General features: G+C 35.1%; 3 protein-coding genes and 1 long non-coding RNA gene across 5 annotated transcripts; 3 read left to right on the plus strand and 1 right to left on the minus strand.

The window, feature by feature from the left end:
- The first annotated feature begins 9,200 nt into the window (after positions 1 to 9,200).
- Positions 9,201 to 12,959, plus strand: LOC120117400 (putative pre-16S rRNA nuclease). 2 transcript variants are annotated; one of them, XM_039137686.1, is made up of 7 exons: positions 9,201 to 9,303; positions 9,475 to 9,630; positions 9,906 to 9,963; positions 10,987 to 11,055; positions 11,133 to 11,228; positions 11,561 to 11,650; positions 12,681 to 12,959. In XM_039137686.1, the coding sequence occupies exons 2-7, from the start codon at positions 9,482 to 9,484 to the stop codon at positions 12,735 to 12,737; spliced, it is 519 nt and encodes a 172-aa protein (XP_038993617.1). In that variant the 5' UTR covers positions 9,201 to 9,303; positions 9,475 to 9,481; the 3' UTR covers positions 12,738 to 12,959. The 2 variants fall into 2 exon arrangements, with proteins under 2 accessions (XP_038993617.1, XP_038993616.1); XM_039137685.1 differs by having other exon boundaries at positions 9,478 to 9,630.
- A 2,202-nt stretch (positions 12,960 to 15,161) lies between these two features.
- Positions 15,162 to 18,688, plus strand: LOC120117399 (AT-hook motif nuclear-localized protein 5-like). The gene is made up of 5 exons (XM_039137684.1): positions 15,162 to 16,117; positions 16,577 to 16,644; positions 17,143 to 17,274; positions 17,804 to 17,962; positions 18,356 to 18,688. The coding sequence occupies exons 1-5, from the start codon at positions 15,679 to 15,681 to the stop codon at positions 18,575 to 18,577; spliced, it is 1,020 nt and encodes a 339-aa protein (XP_038993615.1). The 5' UTR covers positions 15,162 to 15,678; the 3' UTR covers positions 18,578 to 18,688.
- An 831-nt stretch (positions 18,689 to 19,519) lies between these two features.
- LOC120117401 (probable phospholipid hydroperoxide glutathione peroxidase) lies at positions 19,520 to 21,969 on the minus strand. The gene is made up of 6 exons (XM_039137687.1): positions 21,844 to 21,969; positions 21,630 to 21,706; positions 21,448 to 21,509; positions 20,799 to 20,917; positions 20,271 to 20,438; positions 19,520 to 19,707 (listed from the first exon to the last, which is right to left on the minus strand). Exons 1-6 carry the CDS (start codon positions 21,889 to 21,891, stop codon positions 19,681 to 19,683), a joined length of 501 nt encoding a protein of 166 aa, XP_038993618.1. The 5' UTR covers positions 21,892 to 21,969; the 3' UTR covers positions 19,520 to 19,680.
- On the plus strand, positions 20,970 to 21,563 carry LOC120117403. Its single transcript, XR_005515626.1, has 2 exons — positions 20,970 to 21,047; positions 21,386 to 21,563. It is a non-coding gene; the product is annotated as an uncharacterized LOC120117403 (long non-coding RNA).
- Positions 21,970 to 22,433: the final 464 nt, after the last annotated feature.

The raw sequence follows: 22,433 nt of genomic DNA on the forward strand, positions 1-22,433 counted from the left end.
CACGTGTGCCAGTATTCACCCGTTAGAAAACTGTAGCAGAGCGTGGTGAAACCAGCAATCAGTAGATTTGTTATTTGAATCTATTGTCGAGGTGTGTTCCCTACTTATTATTGAACTGTTTTATTGGTTTTAATATGTTGTACACCGAATTCATTGGTTATTGTTTTATGGATGCACCAATTTAATGTGACAATTTATGGAATATGACTGCTATCTAATTTTTGTTTTGAAATGGTATATGATTACCATGTTTTTAGATTTATGGAATTTATGTCACGGTGCAATTGAATTTTGGAATTGAATTACGATGGAATAGCTCTGATCAAGCTAACTGGGCCTAATGTGACTCTTGAGGGCCCCAAGATGTTTCATTAGGTCGGCTTTCCTTTGCTGTGTGTTTAGGATAAGCTATATGGACTTATTGACTTGGGCTTAAGGATACAAGCTTCTGAGCATATCCTTAAGTCGGTTTTCCTTTTGCTATGTGCATAAAGTAAGCTATATGGAAAATAATTTTGGGAACTACTGATGGTGTACCAGAAAAGGGTTTAAACTATGATTTTCAAAAATTAAACTCTTTACGAATTTGTGAGATTACTGGACTATGATTTGTACCTATTGTGATTTTATGGAAATGTTGGGACACACACTGAGCCTAGTCACCTTTTGAAAATGTTTTCCCCTTTCAGTACTGTTGGTTAGATACCTTTGTTCGAGCACTTGGAGGATCAACATATCTCTTGAAGTAAATCAGATTGTAATGTTTTTATCTGGCAAGTTGACTTTATTTTGGTGACATGGACCTTATTTTAATATCGGATTTTATAATGATAACTCTTTTGCTATGCTCGGTTATTGTGATTTGAATTTGAAGACATGTTTTAAATTAAATTATTATTTATTTGTACTATTTACGAGTTGGATTTTGATAGTATAATTTGTTTATAATTTCATGTTATTTATAATGTGTTTTATATTGATGGAATAACGGTTGCGAAAAATGTCTTTAATAATCATAATGTGATCCACTAGACTTAGTCGAAACGCATAGGTCGGGTCTAGGGGGTTACATTTATTGGTATCAGAGCTTTTAGTTTTTAACCATCGGACTGTGTATGAGTCCACATTGAAAATACGGTTTTGAAATATTTTACAAAACGAGTTACTAAGGACATGTCACAAAGTTATTAAGATTTTAACTATGTTTGAGACTCCAAGTGCTTATCTAACCCTAAGTTTTATCTTCTGTAGTAAACTTGAGATCCATCAAAATGAGTGCTAGACGTAGTCGTCGAACTAGCCGTGGACGAGGTCGAGTGGCTAGATTCGCAGATCCGATCGATGAGATACGGGTAGATCCCCCACCTCCGATAGGTGATCATGCTCCTACGACCCCAACGGATCTGCCTCCTACCGCTGGTATTGGCATGACTACACCGATAATAGGAGCGACCGATATTGAGTCAGAGTCTACCGGAGTTGCTTTAGATGAGAATTTTGGTAGACAATTTCTGCAGTTAATACAGGGAGCAGTCAGAGCTATGGTGTTGTATCTGAGGTCCTATTCGCAGACTTTGATTGCCAATGGAGTTAGAACTTTTGGGGGACAGATAGGTGGAGCTCCTACTGAAGCTGAGGATTGGCTCCAGGATACAGAGACGCATGGATCAGTTGGGTTTGGACTCAATTAAGAGATATCAGGGTGCTGTGGCGATGTTAGATGGCAATGCCTACACTTGGTGGGAGTCAGTGACCAGTAGTGTTCCTACCGATCGTTTGACATGGAATTTCTTTAAGGATCGCTTTCGGAGCCGTTTTCTGGGAGAACGCTACTTAGCTCAGAGACGACAACAGTTTCAAGACCTGGTTCAGGGAGATATGACTGTTTCTGAATATGAGATCGAGTTCCTGAAGTTGCTGAAGTATGGATTCAGTATGTACCTAGAAGAGAGATCGATGTCGTAAATTTGCCCTTGGACTCAGATACGAGCTGCGTAGGCAAGTTGTAACCCATCAGGATGAGATATTTGATGTGCTGGTGGGCAGAGCCAAAGATGCGGAAGAGGTGGAGGTTTTAGCTTCTGGTAGAGAGCGTGTTGATCAAGATTGATCTAAGAAATTTTCAGGCCCGATGGAGTCATCAGCACAGTCCGGGAAGAGGACTCGTACTTCAGCCCCTCAAAGAAACAATACACGTTTCAGGCCTGCAGCATCCTCACCTTTAGCTGTCAGTCGAGGCGGTTCCTCGTCGTATTATAATGGGCCCCTTTGTGAGTATTGTGGTAAACAGCACTCAGGAGAGTGTCGTAAGAAGATGGGTCTTTGCTATCAGTGTGGATCTAGTGGTCATTATCGGAGGGATTGTCCTCAGTTAGTTTCGTTTGAGCATACCACTACCCAAACTCCTGTGCGTTCGCAGACTACAGTATAGACCCCAATTAGAGATCGTAGTCAAGAAAAGACTCGAGGATCAGCGTCCAGGACAGACAGTAGAGCCCGACCTCAGCAAAATAGAGGGCCAACAGCTTCTGAGGCTAGACAGTCAGCTTTAGTTTATGCAACTAGACGTCGTGATGACAGAGATGAGCCTGAGGTTATTGCAGGTACATTTACTATTTATTCTACCCCATACTTTTGCATTATTGGACAATGGCTCCACTCACTCCTATGTATCGAGCTCAGTATCTCGAAACCTTCAGATTCTGATCAAGAACACTGAAAATACTGTTACAGTTACAAGTCCAATAGGACAAGCAGTATTAGTGAATAAAGTATTTCGGCGTTGTCCTCTCGAGGTTCAGGGAGAAATTTTTCTCACTGATCTTATGGAACTTCCTTTAAGGGAGTTCGATCTAATTCTTGGAATGGATTGGTTGAATAAACACAAGGTAAAGCTGGATTGCGAATACAAGTGGGCTACTCTGAAGACTTCAGATGGTCGGACTGTTGTGTTAATTGGTGAACGGCGTGGTTATCTCTTCAATATAGTTTCAGCGATGGAAATTGATCATATGATCCGGAAGGGATATGAGACCTTCATTGGTTGTATTTTGAACACCAAATGTGCATTGTCCACGATCGAGGAGATTTGTACAGTTAGCGAGTTTCCTGATGTTTTTCCGGAGGAGTTGCCTGGGTTACCTCCTGATAGAGAGGTAGAGTTCGAGATTTAGACTTATCCAGGATCTTCACCTATTTCTATGGCATCTTATCGTATGGCTCCAAAGGAACTTAAGGAGTTGAAAGTCCAATTGCAAGAATTATTCGATCGAGGATTTATCCGACATAGTACTTCACCATGGGGAGCTCCAGTTCTATTCGTGAAAAAGAAGGATGGGTCGCTAAGATTATGTATTGACTATCGGAAATTGAACAAGATGACGGTCAGAATAAATACCCATTACCTAGGATTGATGATTATTGATTAATGCGAGGAGCTACTGTATTCTCTAAGATTGATCTTCGTTCGGGGGGTATTATCAATTGAAAGTTAAGGATCTGATGTTGCAAAACGGCCATTGCACTAGATATGGTCATTATGAATTTTTAGTGATGCCTTTTGGTTTGACGAAAGCTCCTGCAGCTTTTATGGATTTGATGAATCGGGTGTTCCGACCATATTTGGATCAATTTGTGGTGGTCTTCATTGACGATATTCTGATCTATTCTCGTACTGAGGCAGAGCATGACGAGCATTTGAAGATCGTTCTGCGGACTTTGAGAGAGCATCGTCTATATGCCAAACTAAGCAAGTGTGAGTTTTGGCTTCAAGAAGTGTCATTTCTGGGGCATATTATTTCTGGCGAGGTGTTCAGGTTGATCCCAGCAAGATAGAGGCTATTATGAATTGGAAACGACCTAAGAACGTATCTGAAATCCGCAGTTTCTTGGGCTTGGCTGGTTATTATCGACGTTTTGTTGAGGGCTTCGATCATTGCTTCTCCTTTGACAAAGTTGTTAAGGAAGAATGTGCTGTTGATTGGGGCGAGGCACAACAGGAGAGCTTTGAGAAATTAAAGGCGGTTTTGACTCAAGCACCGGTGTTGATTCAACCAGAGTCCGGGAAGGATTTTACAGTGTATAGTGATGCTTCACATCAGGACTTGGTTGTTTTAATGCAGGAAAGTAAGGTGGGGCTTATGCATCCAGTCAGCTGCGCCGCATGAGAGTAACTATCCTATCATGATTTAGAGTTGGCAGCAGTAATTTTTGCCTTGAAGATTTGGAGACACTATCTTTATGGAGAGAAGTGTTACATTTCACAGATCATAAGAGCTTAAAGTATCTTCTGACCCAGAAGGAACTTAATTTGAGACAGTGTCGCTGGTTAGAGCTCCTAAAGGATTATGATTGCGTGATTGATTCCACCCTGGTAAAGCTAACATTGTAGCAGATGCTTTGAGTCGAAAGATGGTATCAGAGTTGAGGTCTTTAATGGCCAAGATGAATTTATATGACGATGGCACTTTGTTAGCAGAATTGCAAGTTAAGCCGACCTTGGTTGATGAGATCAAGCTAAGCAGCCCTTGATAGCTCATTGCTTTCCATCTTTGAGCAAGTAGAGCAGGGGACAAACACAGATTACGCAATTGATTAGGATGAAGTTTTATGCTTTAAAGGTAGATATTGTGTGCCTGATGATGCTGAGTTGAGGCAGACTATCCTTACTGAGGCTCATAGTAGTCCAAATGCTATGCACCCGGAGGAGATAAGATGTACCGGAATTTGAGAGAGAGGTATTATTGGATTGGTTTGAAGAAGAAAGACATATCTGACTTTGTGGTTAGGTGTTTGACTTGTCAGCAAGTTAAGGCAGAACATCAACATCCATCAGGTTGTTACAGCCTATCAAGATTCCTGAATGGAAATGGGAGCGTATTACTATGGATTTTGTTACTGGCTTGCCGATGACTCCTTCGAAAAAAAAGATTCAGTTTGGGTGATTGTTGACACTTACAAAGTCATCTCACTCATTACTGTACGAGTAAATTATACTTTGGATAAGCTGGCAAGATTGTATATTTCAGAGATTGTAGATTGCATGGTGTTCCATTGTCTATTATTTCTGATCGAGATCGATTTACTTCGAGATTTTGGAAGGCGTTACATACGGCTTTGGGAACAAGATTGGATTATAGTACATCCTTTCATCCACAAAACTGATGGTCAATCTGAGAGAGTAATTCAGATTCTGGAGGATATGTTGCGGGGTTGCGTAATCGATTTTCATGGTAGTTGGGAGAACTTGCCGTTGGTGAATTTGCTTACAATAACAGTTATCAGACCAGCATTCGTATGGCACCTATGAAGCGCTATATGGGCGTAAATATCGCACTTCGATCTGTTGGACTGAGTTGCGTGATAGGAAAACGTTGGGACTGAGTTAGTGCGAGAGACGGAGGACACAGTCAGATTAATACGGACCGTCTGAAGAGGCATTGATAGGCAGAAATCTTATGCAGATCAAAGAAGGAAGGATATACAGTTTGAAGTGGGAGATCGGGTCTTTTGAAAGTTTCACCCTGGGAAGAAAGTATTGAGATTCGGGCGTAAGGGTAAATTGAGTCCAATTTATGGACCATTTCGTATCTTGAAGAGGGTAGGACCTGTTGCATATCAGCTTGAGTTGCTTCTGAGCTAAGTCGTATTCATGATGTCTTTCATGTATCAATGTTGAGGAGATACCGTCCAGATCCAGGTCACATTATTCAGGTTTGAAGAAGTAGAGTTGAGACCTGATTTGTCATATGAAGAGGAGCCCATTCAGATCTGGAGAGAGATGAACGAGTTCTTCGGAATAGACGAATTCCAATGGTCAAAGTTCAGTGGAGTAATCGAGGCCCTCAGAAGCTACTTGGGAGACATGGAGTCAATGGAGGCTCAGTTTCCTCAACTATTCTCATAAGGTAAATTTCGAGGACGAAATTTCTTGTAGAGGGGGAGAATTGTAACAACCCGATTTTCAAAATAATATTAAATGAAATTGGAGGTAAATATGAAATGGGTGAAATAAGTGACTAAAGTATAATTTATGAAAATTGTATGCCATTTTTAAAGTAAAGGAAATTCAGGGACCAAGCTCTGAATTTCCCTAAAAGTGTCGGCAAGTTTGTTTAACTAACGTGTTTCTGATTTCAATCAGAAAACACAAAAGCTTTTCTTCAATTTTCTTCCTCTCACACCTCCATTTTCAAGTCCGATCCAAACGCCGTCCGAATTCCGATCGTTGTTTTGAAACCACCGTTGTGTTTATCATCGAGCGAGGAACAAAACCCTTCAAATTAATGAAGCGAAACGCGGCCAAACGTCGGAATTTCCAGTCAAAGTAGCGACGGTTTTGTTAGCTCTATCGCCGAGGAAATCTTAAATTCACCGCTGATCGTGCTCCGTTTTACGACACCTCCCGCACCATCGTGTTCCTTGTGCCGTTCCGAGTTCACGGTTGTCAACCTTGTCGCTGTAGACGGCGGCGGTGAGGTTCCTTGTGCCGTTCCGAGTTCACGGTGTCAACCTTGTCGCTGTAGACGGCGGCGCGTGAGGAGGTGGTGCAGTCAAAGATTCGGCCGATTTGAAATCGAGCTCTCCGCCGTTCAAAATTTTGAACCGATCGTTGTAAGTATCTTGAAATCGCTCAAAATTTTGTCCGCTGCCTCACGCGCCACACGCGCCGCCGCAGGGCGAGTGGCTGCTGGAAACCGGTTTAACCGGTTTTCAACCGGTTCTGACCGGTTTCAACCGGTTCGAACCGGTTTGACCGGTCTGACCCGACCCGACCGTTGACCGTTTACCGTTGACCATTGACCGTTGACTTTCTTTGACCAAAACTTAAAATGGCTTTGACCGAGCATTAAACGACCGTTAATCTTTTCCGAGTATACCTATCTTGATAGTTTTCGACGTGCCGAATCCGTTTCCGTGGTCCGTTTTGTCAAATTCGAATCCGAAGGTCTCCAAATCTATGGTCAAAGTGGTTGACTTTGACTTTGACCAAGAATTTGAATTTTCAAAAAGTCATACTTTATGTTTTTCGACGCCCTGATTTCGATTCCGCAATCTGTTTGGCCAAATTCAGAAACAGAGCGGGTGAAACCAGCAATCAGTAGATTTGTTATTTGAATCTATTGTCGAGGTGTTCCCTATTATTATTGAACTGTTTTATTGGTTTTAATGGGTACACCGAATTCATTGGTTATTGTTTTATGGATGTACCAATTTAATGTGACAATTTATGGATATGGCTGCTATCTAATTTTTGTTTTGAAATGGTATATGATTACCATGTTTTTGGATTTATGGAATTTATGTCACGGTGCAATGAATTTGGAATTGAATTACGATGGAATAGCTCTGATCAAGCTAACTGGGCTAATGACTCTTGAGGGCCCCAAGATGTTCATTAGGTCGGTTTTCCTTGCGTGTGCTTAGGGTAAGCATATGGACTATTGACTTGGGCTTAAGGATACAAGCTTCAGAGCCTATCTTTAAGTCGACTTTCTTTTGCTGTGCATAAAGTAAGCTATATGGAAAATAATTTTGGGAACTATTGATGGTGTACCAGAAAAGGGTTTAAACTATGATTTTCAAAAAGTTTAAACTCTTTACGAATTTGTGAGATTACTGGACTATGATTTGTACCTATTGTGATTTTATGGAAATGTTGGGACATACTGAGTCTAGCTCACCTTTTGAAAATGTTTCCCCCTTTCAGATACTGGTGGTTAGATACCTTGGTTCGAGCACTTGGAGGATCAACATATCTCTTGAAGTAAAGATTGTAATGTTTTTATCTGACAAGTTGACTTTATTTTCTTGAAGTAAATCAGATTGTAATGTTTTTATCTGACAAGTTGACTTTATTTTGGTGACATGGATCTTATTTTAAAATATCGGATTTTATAATGATAACTCTTTTGCTAGTACTGCTCGGTTTATTGTGATTTTGAATTTGAAGACATGTTTTAAATTAAATTATTATTTATTTGTACTATATTTACGAGTTGGATTTTGATAGTATAATTTGTTTATAATTTCATGTTATTTATAATGATTTTATATGATGGAATAACGGTTGCGAAAATGTCTTTAGTATAATTTGTTTATAATTTCATGTTATTTATAATGTGATTTTATATTGATGGAATAACGGTTGCGAAAAATGTCTTTAATAATCATAATGTGATCCACTAGACTTAGTCGAAACGCATAGGCCGGGTCTAGGGGGTTACACTTAAGCCCCTGTAAATGTCACCCCAATAATCAAATTATCTAGTTGGCACTTATTTAAAAGTCTTATCCATGCGACCTCAATGAGTCAATGGTTAGAAATTGTTATTTTTTTAGGTTTCAGGTTTGAGCATAATATATGCAGGAGTATATGAGTATTAAATGTTAAATGATTAAAAGTATTTAAATAGATATTATCTTGTATTTGTTCGAGATTAATAAAAAAATCTTTTATACCTATTCCAATAATAATAGAATGCTTGTTGATCGACTGCCTGGCGTCTTCGTAAGGTGGAGTTTTGCTGACTCATTGATAGGCTACGGAATGTAACTTCTTGTTGATATAATATAAGACTGATGTAGTCATTTTTCTCTAATATATTAAATTAAATTAGGACTGAATCCGGATAAATTACCATTAATATATTACTAAAAAACAGGATAAATTATCTACTTAGTCACATATTTATTACTTTATTTTTATTTTAGTCAATTAATTATTTTTAATTTTTAAAACTATACTTTACGATGTGTAATATATTAAATTAAATTGAGCTTGAATTCGGAATTTTTTTAAAATAAAATCCAAAAGGAATTTAGTGCGAAATACTTATTTAAGTCATCCTTTCATTATTTTATTTTTGTTTTAATCATTCTATTATTATTTTTTTTAAATCATATTTAATGGCAATATTGATGTGGTATTTTTTACTATTTATGTAATTATTTTTTATTATTTTATTTATTTTTAATTAAATTTAAAGTTGATATAAATTTATAACACTTTCGATTATAATTACATTGTAGAAATTTAAAGATTATAACCAAAAATATTATAAAAATATAACTAAAAATGTTATTTTATCAAACCTAAAAAGTTTTCTTGATAAAGTTTTTAATTACAACAAATTTCTATCATTTTTTAGCCTTATATAATTATATTAAAAAGTTTATTTTAGAATTTCTGGGTAGTACAAGTAACAGCGGGACCTTATACGAAACATGGTCTTTACATAGGGTGTCCTTCAGCAGCAGCACCTCCAAATTAGTCCCAAAAACAAAGTAGGCATTCTTTTGTCTGTAAGTTGAAGATTCTTCCCTTTTCCCCTCTTCATTATGTTTTCTTCTTCTTACTGTTTCGCCCTTGGTTTTCAATTTCCTGGCCAAGCAATTAACTTTGTTAATGCCCTTAAAATGTTCGAAGAAATGTTTTGTTCAATTTTTTTAGTCGTGATATTATGGATTGGTAGACAGACAGATGCAGTACGTAAAGCCTTTACACTTGTTCCAAAATCTTCTCAAAGCACATGCATTGGAACGAGGCCGGCTGCTTGGTTTAGATGTTGGTGATAAGTATGTTGGATTAGCTGTCTCTGACCTCGATAATAAAATCGCATCACCTCTAAGGTTTGTGATTTCATATTGTTGCAGAGATTAGACAATTCTAAGTATTTTTTTCAACTATTTGGTCTCCATGTTGGAACAAGCCTTTGAGGGTCTGAGTATAGAATTCAATATTTGTCTCTTTCTCATCAAATATCTCAATATTGCTGATGGGCTTTCTTTATTATGCCGATGATTGTTAACACTTGATATTTAATATCCCTGAGTTATTGATATATCACTTAGAAGATATAGAACCACTAGAAAGCTAATTTATGTTCTTTTAAATATCCGTGCAGTGTTTTGATTCGGAAGAAGATAAATATTGATCTAATGGCTAGTGATTTTCAAAGCCTGGTGAGGATGGTTCAATTTCCTTTCTTTGTTATTGACATTAAAATTTATCTGAGATAAAATTTTGAGAGTATACCCGCAGTCAGGTATTTAAATAGCGATCCACCATCGGAATAGTGGCTTTTATATAGCAGTAAAGGTGTGTCCGAAAACATTATTGCACGACCGTGATACATGCAATGACTGCACTAGCACCCGCTATTGCCGCTATCACAACCGCAATTTAAATCCCTGACTGCAATATTCCAATAATAATTTTACCCACAAAGAGCTACTCATGCCACTTGTTAAGGTTATTGGGTAAGTAAATGTTAATGCCCAAGCTTGTGTTGTTTGTGAGTTAGCAAGCAGCATGTTTGGGGCGGAAAGAGGTAGGGAAGAGAAGTGCCCTAGTTTGTTTTCTTCTTTCTGGATCATGGTATTAGATGGGAGGGTGTCAATTTGTTTACTTTTATCTCCCTATCGTTTCATGGACTGGGGGTTGCATATGTGGGCGTGTGTAAATTTTCTGGGATGATCCTGATTCACCATTCTTGTTTGCTTCGATTGCCGGATTTCTTTTATGAACGTGTCTGCATCATTTAGTTTTGACACCTATGTGAGTGCGTTTTTTTCTGCTACATTGCTGTGTGGAATCTTTTAATGAAATCTTCTTGTCCCTTTTCTTAAGCTTTTGATTTGGGTGCTCCTTTTTTAACCTACAAGGAGTCCAGTATGTGCCTTCATTAGAATGATTTAAGCAGCATAATAATATAGGACTTTTGGGTTAAAACTCATTTAATCAATTTGCAGAAACATTCCACAACAAATTCACAATAGTACTTTAGCTGTATTTAGTTGTTCCAACGGACAACTGGAACAGAATTTGGTTTGCTCCTTTTTTCTTTATATTCATGTCATGGTTGTACCCCATGGAACAACTATTATGAGCAGAGTTATGCTTAGATGATGTTTTGTGTTTTTGAATTTGAGCTATCTTCTTTCATGACCCTTGATCTTTTTTTTTTTGCCTCTGCCTTTATGCAGATTTCTGAACTCTCTGTGGTAGGCTTCATAGTTGGCTATCCATTTGACAGACGACGACTCGCTCCCAATGTGTGTATTTCTCTTATGTTCTATCAGCATAATCTCTAGTTTGTCCCTAAATCTTGCTTTATTTTCATTTTAATTAGGCTTCACAAGTGAAGCTATTCATTGATGACCTCTCAGAAAAAGGAAAACTTGATGGGTTAAAGTATACGTTCTGGGATGAGTGCTTTACATCAAAGGTAGGGCCCTTGCAGTTTTGTAGATGTGTCAAAAAAACTTCAAAAAGTTAATCCGGAAAATTCACAATCTTTAACACATGAGTAGATTAGTAGACTTGAAATATAAGCACGGGTTTGATTCTCTTTCCTTTTCATTTACCTAAAATGTGTTACCGTAAATCCTTGACACAATCATATTCCTTTCATATTTGATTAAATCAGATGAAACCATTAATTCCAGGTTTAGCTGATGGCGACCTATCTGAACAAACTGATTTCTATGCCTTTCAATGTCACTGCTGCAGCTTTATATGACAAACAGTAAAAAATCTCATAGTTTGTATTCTCAACAGAATGTGGAATTGCTGCTAAAGCCTTTGAGTTTGCATCCAATACTAGCGAAAACTATAGTTGATGAGTTTGCTGCTGTTCAGATTCTTCAGGTATCTTTCTTTTGATCCTATGAAAGTTTGTAAGTTCCTTGAGTAACATGTTTAAGCAATAGATATGATACTTTAAACATTAAAACAGCACGAGTCGATTCAAATCATAAATAAAGTACAGCTACATTTTCACACTTCATTGCAAGTTAACATTTCATAAACTGGTAGTCTATTGATTGACAATTGAGGGAAATTATATACAATACCATTACTAAATGTTGACTTGATGATGATGGTCCTAAAGCCTTCTTAGGCGTGTTAAAGTTTATACAAATGGTCTCCCGACTATGAGAAGGTATTTTGTTGAGTCCATCGATTATTAAAAGTTACATAATGGTCCCTCAACTATAGAATATTATTATGTTAAGTTCTCTAACTATTAAAAGTTATAAAATGGTCCCTCAACTATTCATATATTCCAAACTCGTCCTTTGATGTTAAAAAATTGGCAACCGTTTAAGTTGGACGTTAACCTGTTGACTGAGATATGATAAAATATGATCCCAAAACTGTTTGTTGTATTTTGTGGATTGACTATTCGTTTACATTATATCGTCGAGACAATACTTGAAACATTATATCGTCGAGCCAGTGTTTGAAAGCAACAGTGTTGTCAGTAGAAATCATTAAAATATGATTTTATCATATCTCGGTTAGAAGGTTAACTTTCAACTCAGACTACTGTCAATTTTCTAACGAAAAACGACCAATTTGGAACATATAAATAATTGGGTGATCATTTTGTAATTTTTAATATTCCGGGACTCAATAAAACAACATCATATTATCGATGATCATTTTATAACTTTTAATGGTTTGAAGACTTAACAAAGCAATGTCTTATAGTTGAGAGACTATTTATGTAATTTACCCAAAAGTTTAACGATCCTCTTTTACTAAATTTTCTACAACTTTCAAAGAGAGAATGACAAATGATAGTTCTGAGATACTGAACCTATTAATCCGCATTGGTTTTAGTCGGTTTCTAGACATGTTATAATTTCCATTTTCCGATATTTGGCATTTGCAGGCATACCTGGATTACACGAACAAGAATGAGAGTCGAAAACAGATAGGTGAGATGTAACCTGATTTGAATACGCTTACCAGTTCTATCATCTGGTTTATACCAGGATTGTAGCTTTGCAAATGAAAATACTGACGGTGTTTGGCATTGCCAACACTCCAACAAACAGCTTTCAGCCTTGTAAAAGTAATGGTTACACATACCGCTGTTAATTTTATTGTAGTACATTAACGTTATGCATGATTGTTGGTTATAATTTAGACAGACATAAGATTTTGGTGAGCCTCTTTGTGGAATTCGTTTGTTTATTTTTCTAGAGGTGTATGATAGAGGTAAATCTAAAAAAAAGCAACCTAATTTAAAGTTAAAAAACGGAGGAAATAAGCGCGATAGAAAATGTTATCAAAAAAATATAACAATTTAGGTTGAACGAAACTTAAAATGTTACTTTCTTCATAATATTTTCTGTTGCAACAAAAAACATTATGAATAATATAATATTTAAGGTTCAATAAAAAATGTTATGAATAAAATAATATTTTAAATTGTCTAATCTAAAATATTATATTTTTTGATAATATTTTTATTGCGTTTATTGTCACCGTTTTAATAGTTTTACATTTTAAATTTAAGTAACTTCTTAATTTTTCTTTTTTAAAATAAGTAAATAAGATATAAACAGGATCACATCAATAATTGAGATCTCATGACATATAGGATGTTTTTCTTTAGCTTTGATGTGAGCATCATTCTTGAATGTCTAGCTATTCACCGAACTTTATAACTCACATTTGTTGTTTAACATTTTTCAAATCATTACTTGTTGATTTGGGAGCTTGAGAGACAAGACATTTGATAGTGATCAAAGCAAGAAAGCATTTGTAATAGAACGTTGAACTTTAGTTTTGTTGCGAGGCATTATGAGATCCTTAATTGGGATGTATGATGATTTACACTTTCAACTCTTTGTTAGCACATAAGTGACCTTTAATGACTTATGTTGAACTTTGATTCATGAATGAGCAATGGATTGGTGATTGTTAAAGTTGGATCTCACAAGTATGCCTAAGATGACCAAATTATGATTTATGCCTTAATTACATGTCTTGATCATCTAGGCAAGTTACAATAAGATAATATAATATGTTAGACTCGTAATAAGCATGGAATGACTAATAATGTACAAAATGACTACGTAACTTGTGATAAGGTTGACACTTTTATATGCCCTCATGATGTTTAAGCCATTTGAGGTTCTCAAAGGTTTTTTAGAGCTATTGGGAGTTTTTAATTATCGCATTTAATATTTGCATGTTGAGAGGATTTCGAAATCTTTAAAGAGATTCTGAAATCTTTTAAGACATGTAAAAAAAAATTTGATTATTAAAACAAAGAAGTTTCAAAAAAAAAAAATTATGGGGATTTCGAAACATTTGATGAAGTTTTTAAAATATTTAACACACTATTAAAAACTTATCAAAACCTCCTAACCTGATTTCGAAAGTTTGCTCATGTTTTTTAAAAATTGGATTTTTTTACTCTTTTAAAAGTATTTTAAATATTGAAAGAGTTTCAGAATATTTAAAAACTTATTTTAGATATATTTAACTTCTTGAAATTACTTTAAAAATTTGTTTAAATCAAATGTAAATTTAACAATAGTTTTACAATATCTTTTTTTACAATCATCGTTATTCGTTATGTCAAAATCATTAATAAATTTTACAATTTTGTTTTATTTTTAATTTGGTTTATCAAACAGAGCTTCAGACTTATAATCACTTATTTGAATATGATTAAACTATGGTTTACACCCATCTTAGAATAATTAGACATTCTCAGTTTTCTCTAATATTTCAGGTCGAATTTAAGTTATTATATAATATTTATGAGTCAAATTAAAAATTAATTCTTTTAATTAACTTATAACATTATCAAAATAACGAGAAATAATTGTTAAATGATTTAATCATGATAAATAGTGTAAACTATGAAAATAGTATCTTATGTTTTCGCTTTGATAGTTACCAATTTAAAATTTCTATGACCCCTAACGTTATCAATATGTTAGATTTTAGTCTCTAACGTTATTAATATGTTCGATTTTAGTTCTTCAATAGTTAACTCCCGTTCGATTTTAATCTATCAGCCATGTTAAGAATTTAAACAAAAGGGGGTTAACTGAAATTAATAATAGAGATACTTAAACTGAACGAACCGATAATGTTAGAGATCGTTTACTCTTAATTTTTAAATTGGTGACCAAAACTGATAAGACTCTAAATAAAAGAGACTATTCTCATAGTTTACATTAATAAATAATAACATAAATATTTAAAATATATATTTTTGTTAAATTTTAATAATTAAAATAAGATAAAAAAAACAAAAGTAACCTGCGACGTAGTTTATCAAGTCTCCCATCCGTCTTCATTTCCATACACCTTCATTTGAAAAAGATACTAAAATTTCAAATCAGTTTGGCCCTATGTCTTTTCTTTCTTTGTTACGGTCACTCTTTTCCTTGTTCTTGCATTTCTCTTCTCAAAGTTTTAGCTTTAGGCCCGTTTCCATATCTAGGGTGTCTTAGTTTCTCGATGAGTTGAGTTATGAGTGTCAGTGCAACAGCTTCAAAAAGTTTCCTGCTTTGTTCGGTTTCTTTAAGCTTTTCATAGCGGGCATTGTTTTTCCGGCTGAATGGTTAACATTTTTCAATCATGGGTTTTCCTGGAGTGAAAATCAACCTTAAACTCTTGTTTTGTTGCTTTGTTTATTCATGTTTCAATCATGGGTTTATTCATTTACAAAAGGACCCTGAAAACCCCCGTCTTTGAACCTCATTCTGTTTGCTCTAAAATATTTAGGGTTTAGAAGGCGTTACTGGGAATCAGGGATTTTTTTTTTAATTTCTAACTTGTTAGAGTATTTTCTTGTGGAATCTACCAAGACCCTTTTCTGAGGACTTCGTTTCTTGTTGAGCCAGTTTCTTAATTGTAAATGCATGGATGGGAGAGAAGCTATGGCTTTATCAGGCGGGTCAGCTCCTTATTATATTCATACAGGGGTTGGTGGGTCTAGTTCTGGGTCAGTAACACACACTGGTGTAGCATCATTTCATTCTCAACCAGGGTTCCGGCCTTTATCTAACCCTCAGATTCAGCTCCAGTCAAATGTTTGTTCAAACTTTACAGGGGAGCTTAAAAATAGCAGTTTGCCTCGTGGGACTAACATCGATGCCTCCTCCGGGATGCCACCGGCCGAGCCAGTAAAGAAGAAGAGAGGGAGGCCGCGCAAATATGCGCCTGATGGGCAGGTTTCATTGGGACTTTTGCCTATGTCTGCCAAGCCTAAGCCTTCATCTAGATCGGATGCTTCTGGTCAAAAAAGAAACCGAGGCCGGCCTCCTGGGACTGGGAGGAAGCAACAGTTAGCTGCTCTAGGTTAGTTTTTTTTATTATTATTATTTGGATTTTGATGTTTCGATTGTAGCAAATATATTCTGGTAGGAAATGACTATATCTCTTTAAACTTTTATTTTATCGTCCTACTCCGTGATCTGATAGTTTTAGGTTAAAATTCATATTTGATATGGATAATTATGCTATTTGAGCATTCACAGTTAATAGTAATACACCCTTTATGGTTAATTTTAAAGGAAAAAGGTGTTTCCTTTTGGAAGAGATGTATTGCTTGCCCTTACATTATACATCATCATTGTTAAATGAAATTTGTTTCACGTTTTAACCCCGATTCAGTGGGCTGCTTTGCTTGTACTTAGACTGCAAACATGAGTATGGAATTCAGTGCTCGATTAGAAGAGTTTTTACTACATCTATTGCAAATATATGCTGCCTGGTTTCTGTGTTTGTCTTTAAAGGTCCTGTTGTTTTTCTTTGTAGGTGAATGGATGAACAGTTCGGCAGGGCAGGCATTTGCTCCCCATGTTGTCACCGTTGGAATTGGAGAAGTATGATACATCTTTCTAGTTCATCTCACATTTAATACACTTGTATGTATATATATATATGTAAGGAGATTACAAGCATGTCCATCTCCAAATGAAGGGTTGTTTGGGTGATATGAATTAGAAAAAGTATAGATGAAGGGCACTGTATTCGCACATTGTCTTGATAGTTCACTTGAGGGGACTGTAGCGATAACATCGTTCAACTTTTTCAGAAGGGCACTGCTCTTTGCATAATGGTAACTTCTGCAGTGCACTTAACAGTTCACAGTGCCATGACTATTTGTCTATGTATGAATTGAATGTGAGTTGTTGTCCCCACTGCAAGTGAGCATGAGCCTTGTGAATTGGTGTACAGAACCCCCAATATATGGTTCAAATAAACATGAATGGGTTTACACTTATATGATTAGTTGAAAATAGCTTCTGCAATTTCCTAGGCATTTAAAACTAAAGCTTGACCTGGGATTCACATTTCACATTTTTATCTTCTTTTTTCAGGACGTTGTGGCAAAAATGTTGTCCTTTGCACAACAAAGGCCAAGAGCTGTCTGCATCTTATCAGGAAGTGGTACAGTTTCCTCAGTAACTCTACGTCAACCTGCATCTTCAACTCCTACTGTGACATATGAGGTGGTGGCACTTCTGCTCCTTTCGGTTTTTCTGTATTTTTAAAAAATAAAAAAGGTAAATTCAAGTATAGCAGTTTGGAATGTGGCGCGTGACTTCCACGTGCTTCTTCTCCTGTTCAAGTACATTTGGCAAAGTCATAATATAGTATCCTGAACCATGTATTAATTAGGTTTTCAATTTTCTGTGTGTGTGCTTTTTGTGTTTCATATGACTATAAATTGGGTTTTGTGCTTAATATAGAGATGTGATGCATAGTTATGGTTAAAGGTCTATAGTGCTACTTAGTATTCCTTTGTGTCAGGATGAGTTTGGGGCTTGATTTGAATTTTTTATATTTGGTCTTGGGGCTTAAATTAATGGAAAGAGCTATAGATTGTTTTAGCTTGCAAACAAAGTCAGTTCAACCTATTAGCTTTAAGCTAGTTTTAGACCCAATCAACGTTTCATTTCTATAATTTTCCTTTTGAACCTTTAGTGATACTTGTACAGCTTGGTGGAAACTTGTTTGACATGTTTTAGCTTTTCTTAGGGTCATTTTGAGATACTATGCTTGTCGGGTTCTTATTTGCTTGCCGAGGATGGAGGACCACACAGTCGAACTGGTGGCATAAGCGCTGCTCTTTCTACTTCTGATGGTCATGTCATAGGTGGTGGGGTTGCAACATTGGTTGCATTGAGCCTAGTTCAGGTATCTTCGTGTTTTCTCCAAATTTTACTTACGAGCGTACTTTGTTGTTTGCTTATGAGCTCAGCAAGCATTCCTGTATTGTTGTTATTAGCTTTTTCTTCTGAAAAAAAGTCATAGAAAGGAAGATTTGGGCTCAATGGTATAGCATGCTGCATATTACTTGGCTTGTTTTGTCCAGTGGTGTCTGTACTGGGCGAAATGTGCAAGGTTGAGTGCCTTGCAAATTCTTCTCAGTCGAACCCGCTCATTTCAATCGGCACTCACTCTCTTCATGAATTCATGTGACCTGGATGGTGTTTGCACTACGTACATCCGAGCCATTTATGTTGGAGTTGGTTAGTGGAGGATACATTATGCATCTGAATTGTCTAATGCATTGTACAATTTGTGTAGCTAGTTGTTTGCAGTTTTACTTATGGGGGATCCAAAACCAAGACCAAACAACTGGCAAGCCCGCAAGGCAGTAAAGATTCTGCACCCTCCAAGTTCAGCAATAAATCAGCTATGGAACCTTTGGCTCAAAATTTTGCTCCCCCGTCTACGAGCATTTGGCCTGGTTCAATGCCGGTTGATCTGAGATACCCTCACACGGATATTGACTTGACACGAGGATGATAAAGGCACATTTGTACATGTTGTACTGAATCTGTGAGAATTAGTAAAACTTATAGTCCTCCCAATTCACCCAATAGGGGGCAATGGGTTTGTCCTAACCTAAGATTGTAATAGTCAAGTATGGCTGTGTTGTGATGCCATTTTGAGGGCATATTGGTAGCCATTACGGTAATTTAAGTTGACATTTCTGCTTACATACAATATTGCACTCTTAATATACCCATTTGGATTGAATCAATAATTCGCCAAAAAATGTTTTATTATCAAGAATGGACCCAGAAAACAAGTGGAGATGATTACTCTCTTGAAAATTTTAAAACTATCATATATTTTAAATTTTTTATTTACTTTATATTAAAAATATTTTTTCATCCCCTAAAATTTTGTAAATTTTATTCTTTTTAAAATTTTAGAGGTTCACCCCTATCATAATATTCTCATACTATTAAAAAAATGTTAACATATTTTTTATAGTTTAATCCTACTATTTTACATTTTATTCAGTTTGATTATTCAATTGTAATATTTTTATAATTTTCTTTTTCATTAATTCTTTGACTTTTCGTTAATGTTTTCATCAAATTCATTATTTAAAAAATAAAATCATAAATATAGTTTATAATTTAAAAATATTTAATTTATTAAATAATATTCTAAATTTCATCAACACATGTGAAAAATAATACGAAAATATATCTTATATAACTAGATAAAATTATTTAAATTAAATTTTAAATAATTCATACCATAATATTATAAATAATTATAATATTATAAATAATTATAATTAAATTTAAACAAAAAAGCAAATATCTCAACTTGAAAATTTTTAGGATAAAGTTTAAACCATAAAATAAAATTTGTTGACTTGACTAACTCAAAAAAAAATCAGTTTCACACAGATACGATGGAATAATCTCCCCTACTAGATGTCCTTTTCCATGGTGAATAAGATATTATAAAAGGTAAGGTACAACTTCTAAACTGCAGGACAGTCTAGACCATAATTAGGGGATGATGAAACATAAACAGAGATAGAAAAGTCTTTCTATTCATAAAAGTTTCTAATTTATTGACTCTGTGGCCTTCTCCAGTCATCAAATTCAGGCCAGCAGTTTATTTATATCCTTCTGCAAATACAAATAGCAACCGTCGGAAGTTTTCACACCCAACACAAGTAGTAAATATAAGGATAAAGTATACAAATATCCCTCGACCATAGAATATTGTTTTTTTGAGTGATTCAACTATTAAAAGTTATAAAATGATCATTCAATTATAAAACGTCACTTTGTTGAGTTCTCTGACTATTAAAAATTACAAAATGATCACTTTACTATTCATATGTTAACATACTGACTGAGATATATTAAAATTTGATCCCAGAATTTCAAACAATTAACATATGTCAATCAACATGTTAATATCCAGTTCAGACAGCCATCAATTTTTTATCGAAAAATGATAAGTTTATATACAAATGAGTAGTTAGGTGACCATTTTGTAACTTTTAATACTAGAGGAACTCAACAAAGTAACATCATATAGTCAGAAGATTATTTTGAAACTTTTAATATTCGGGAACTTAACAAAGCAGCATCCTATAGTCGGAGACCATTTATGTATTTACCTTAAATAAAAACAAGGATAAAAAAAGAAAAGAATGGCACAGAATGTGATAAGCAGGCCTTACCTCAATGCTAAGAGGAGAAGTAGTGGGAGCATAACGATCAACGACGATGCCTTCCTTATCAACCAGGAACTTGGAGAAATTCCACTTAATGCTGTCCCCAAAAAGTCCACCTTTACTAGACTTGAGGAATTTGTATATGGGAGCAGCCTTCTCACCATTCACATCAACCTGTAATCAAATAATAACATGACGATAATGTCTATAATAATCAGCTCGAACAAAAATGTAGAACCTACAATCCCATGGAGAAGACGGGACTATATGATACAATACAACTTAACTGAAAACACTATTGATTTCATAATTTCACTAAAGCATTAAAAAGGCTGGCACAACATCAGCATTATCACTGACGCATACAGAATAAAGAGTTTTGAGATGATTATACAGTGTTGTCCTACTCTAGGTTCAACTGTGGAGTCTGTTTATGCATCTTCGATCCTTGACTCATCTATGGTTTCCAAGTTTCCAAACAACATTAAAGTATACTACAAGCAGTGATTTCATTCGTATAGCCAAATGATATACCTTATCAAATATGGGGTATTCAGCTTTAAATCGAGTGCAAGCAAACTCTAAGATTTGCTCATTGTTCCCAGGCTCCTGACCTCCAAACTGGTTACATGGAAATGCAAGAATCTCAAGACCTGAACAACACAGTAACAATTTGGAGAAAAATTACAAATCAATTGGTCAAATTACTATTCCTGGAATATTATGAAATAATAAATCTGAAAACTAAAGAGTCGTTAACCATTTTCCATGTAAATGTTCCAGGTAAAAAATGATATGCATATACACATAGGAAGGTAAAAGGATATACATATATATACACATATACACGTACATATAGGAAGGCAAAAGTATATACATACACATTTACATTTACATTTACATTTACATTTACATTTACATTTACATTTACATTTACATTTACATTTACATTTACATTTACATTTACATTTACATTTACATTTACATTTACATTTACATGTAAATGTTCCGGATAAAAGGATATACATATACATATATGTATACGCATACATATAGGAAGGCAAAAGGATATACATATACATATACATATACATATACACATTTACATGTAAATGTTCCAGGTAAAAAATGATATACATACACATATAGGAAGGCAAAATGATACAAAAAGCCTAAAGCAAACCTTGATCTTTATATTTCTCATACAATTTACTCAGCTCAGTGTAGTTGGAATTGGTCAAGCCACTGCATCAATTTTAAGCAGCAAATTAAAAACTTTGTGTAGGCACTAGCAGATAATCTAAATATGTAATCTAATGAAAAAATCTCCTGTTGGGGAAAAAACTATCCAAAATTGAAGGGTACCATTGAGATGCAACATTGACAATCAACAGGACCTTGCCCTTGTAAATGCCTAAATTAACGTCATTCCCTCTTGCGTCCTGAAGAGCCAAAATACAAAAAACAAAACCCATAATCATAGGAAACCTAACGAGATAAAAGAAACCCAGTAAAATAAATACAAGACAAATCAAAATTCATCTATAGAGCATAAATTTGAATTATACCCAAAACCAACCTTAACAGTGAAATCATGAATGGATCCCTTGGAGGATTGACCCGCCATGGTACGATCAAATTCAAATCGGAAACTAACCAGAGATATCAAAAGGGGTTTAATTGGAACTCAAGCAGAGGCAGAACAAATATATCAAGCTTTCTTAAAAAGAGCACAATACAAGTAAAACAATTATCTATGGAGCCATTATTTATACGATTAGTGAATTTGAGTATAAGGTCAAACCGTCGAGTGGATACGCGTTTCAATGTCTGTGAAGATGAAATATACACGTGGAGTTTTCACTTGTTTACACGTCGGATAGTATGGTGCCAATTTGCGTTAGGAACTAGGGGGTAAATTATATTGATAATTACTCTCAACCTTTACATAAATGGTGGACTCATGATACCGATGTAGTATTGATGATATAATATATATTATATCATTTTAAAAAATAATAAAATATGTCACATTATTATTTTAGTAACTTAATACATATTATATTATTTTTTGGATGATATGATACATATAACGTTATTAATTTAACATATATAAAAAATATTATATCATCAATATCGTTTAATTATTAGTCAACTAATGATTTATAT

This window comes from Hibiscus syriacus, unplaced genomic scaffold (genome assembly GCF_006381635.1).
Source record: "Hibiscus syriacus cultivar Baekdansim isolate YM2019G1 unplaced genomic scaffold, ASM638163v2 tig00110319_pilon, whole genome shotgun sequence".
NCBI lineage: Eukaryota > Viridiplantae > Streptophyta > Magnoliopsida > Malvales > Malvaceae > Hibiscus > Hibiscus syriacus.

Coding starts and splice junctions, on each gene's coding strand:
- LOC120117399 (XM_039137684.1), top strand. CDS start 15,679: ATGGATGGGAGAGAAGCTATGGCTTTATCAGGCGGGTCAGCTCCTTAT. Junction 16,118..16,576: donor GCAACAGTTAGCTGCTCTAG/GTTAGTTTTTTT, acceptor TTTTCTTTGTAG/GTGAATGGATGAACAGTTCG. Junction 17,275..17,803: donor CTCCTACTGTGACATATGAG/GTGGTGGCACTT, acceptor AGCTTTTCTTAG/GGTCATTTTGAGATACTATG.
- LOC120117401 (XM_039137687.1), bottom strand. CDS start 21,891: ATGGCGGGTCAATCCTCCAAGGGATCCATTCATGATTTCACTGTTAAG. Junction 20,439..20,798: donor AATACCCCATATTTGATAAG/GTATATCATTTG, acceptor ATTTGATTACAG/GTTGATGTGAATGGTGAGAA. Junction 19,708..20,270: donor CTTCTCCTCTTAGCATTGAG/GTAAGGCCTGCT, acceptor TTGTATTTGCAG/AAGGATATAAATAAACTGCT.
- LOC120117400 (XM_039137686.1), top strand. CDS start 9,482: ATGCAGTACGTAAAGCCTTTACACTTGTTCCAAAATCTTCTCAAAGCA. Junction 9,631..9,905: donor AAAATCGCATCACCTCTAAG/GTTTGTGATTTC, acceptor ATATCCGTGCAG/TGTTTTGATTCGGAAGAAGA. Junction 9,964..10,986: donor CTAGTGATTTTCAAAGCCTG/GTGAGGATGGTT, acceptor GCCTTTATGCAG/ATTTCTGAACTCTCTGTGGT.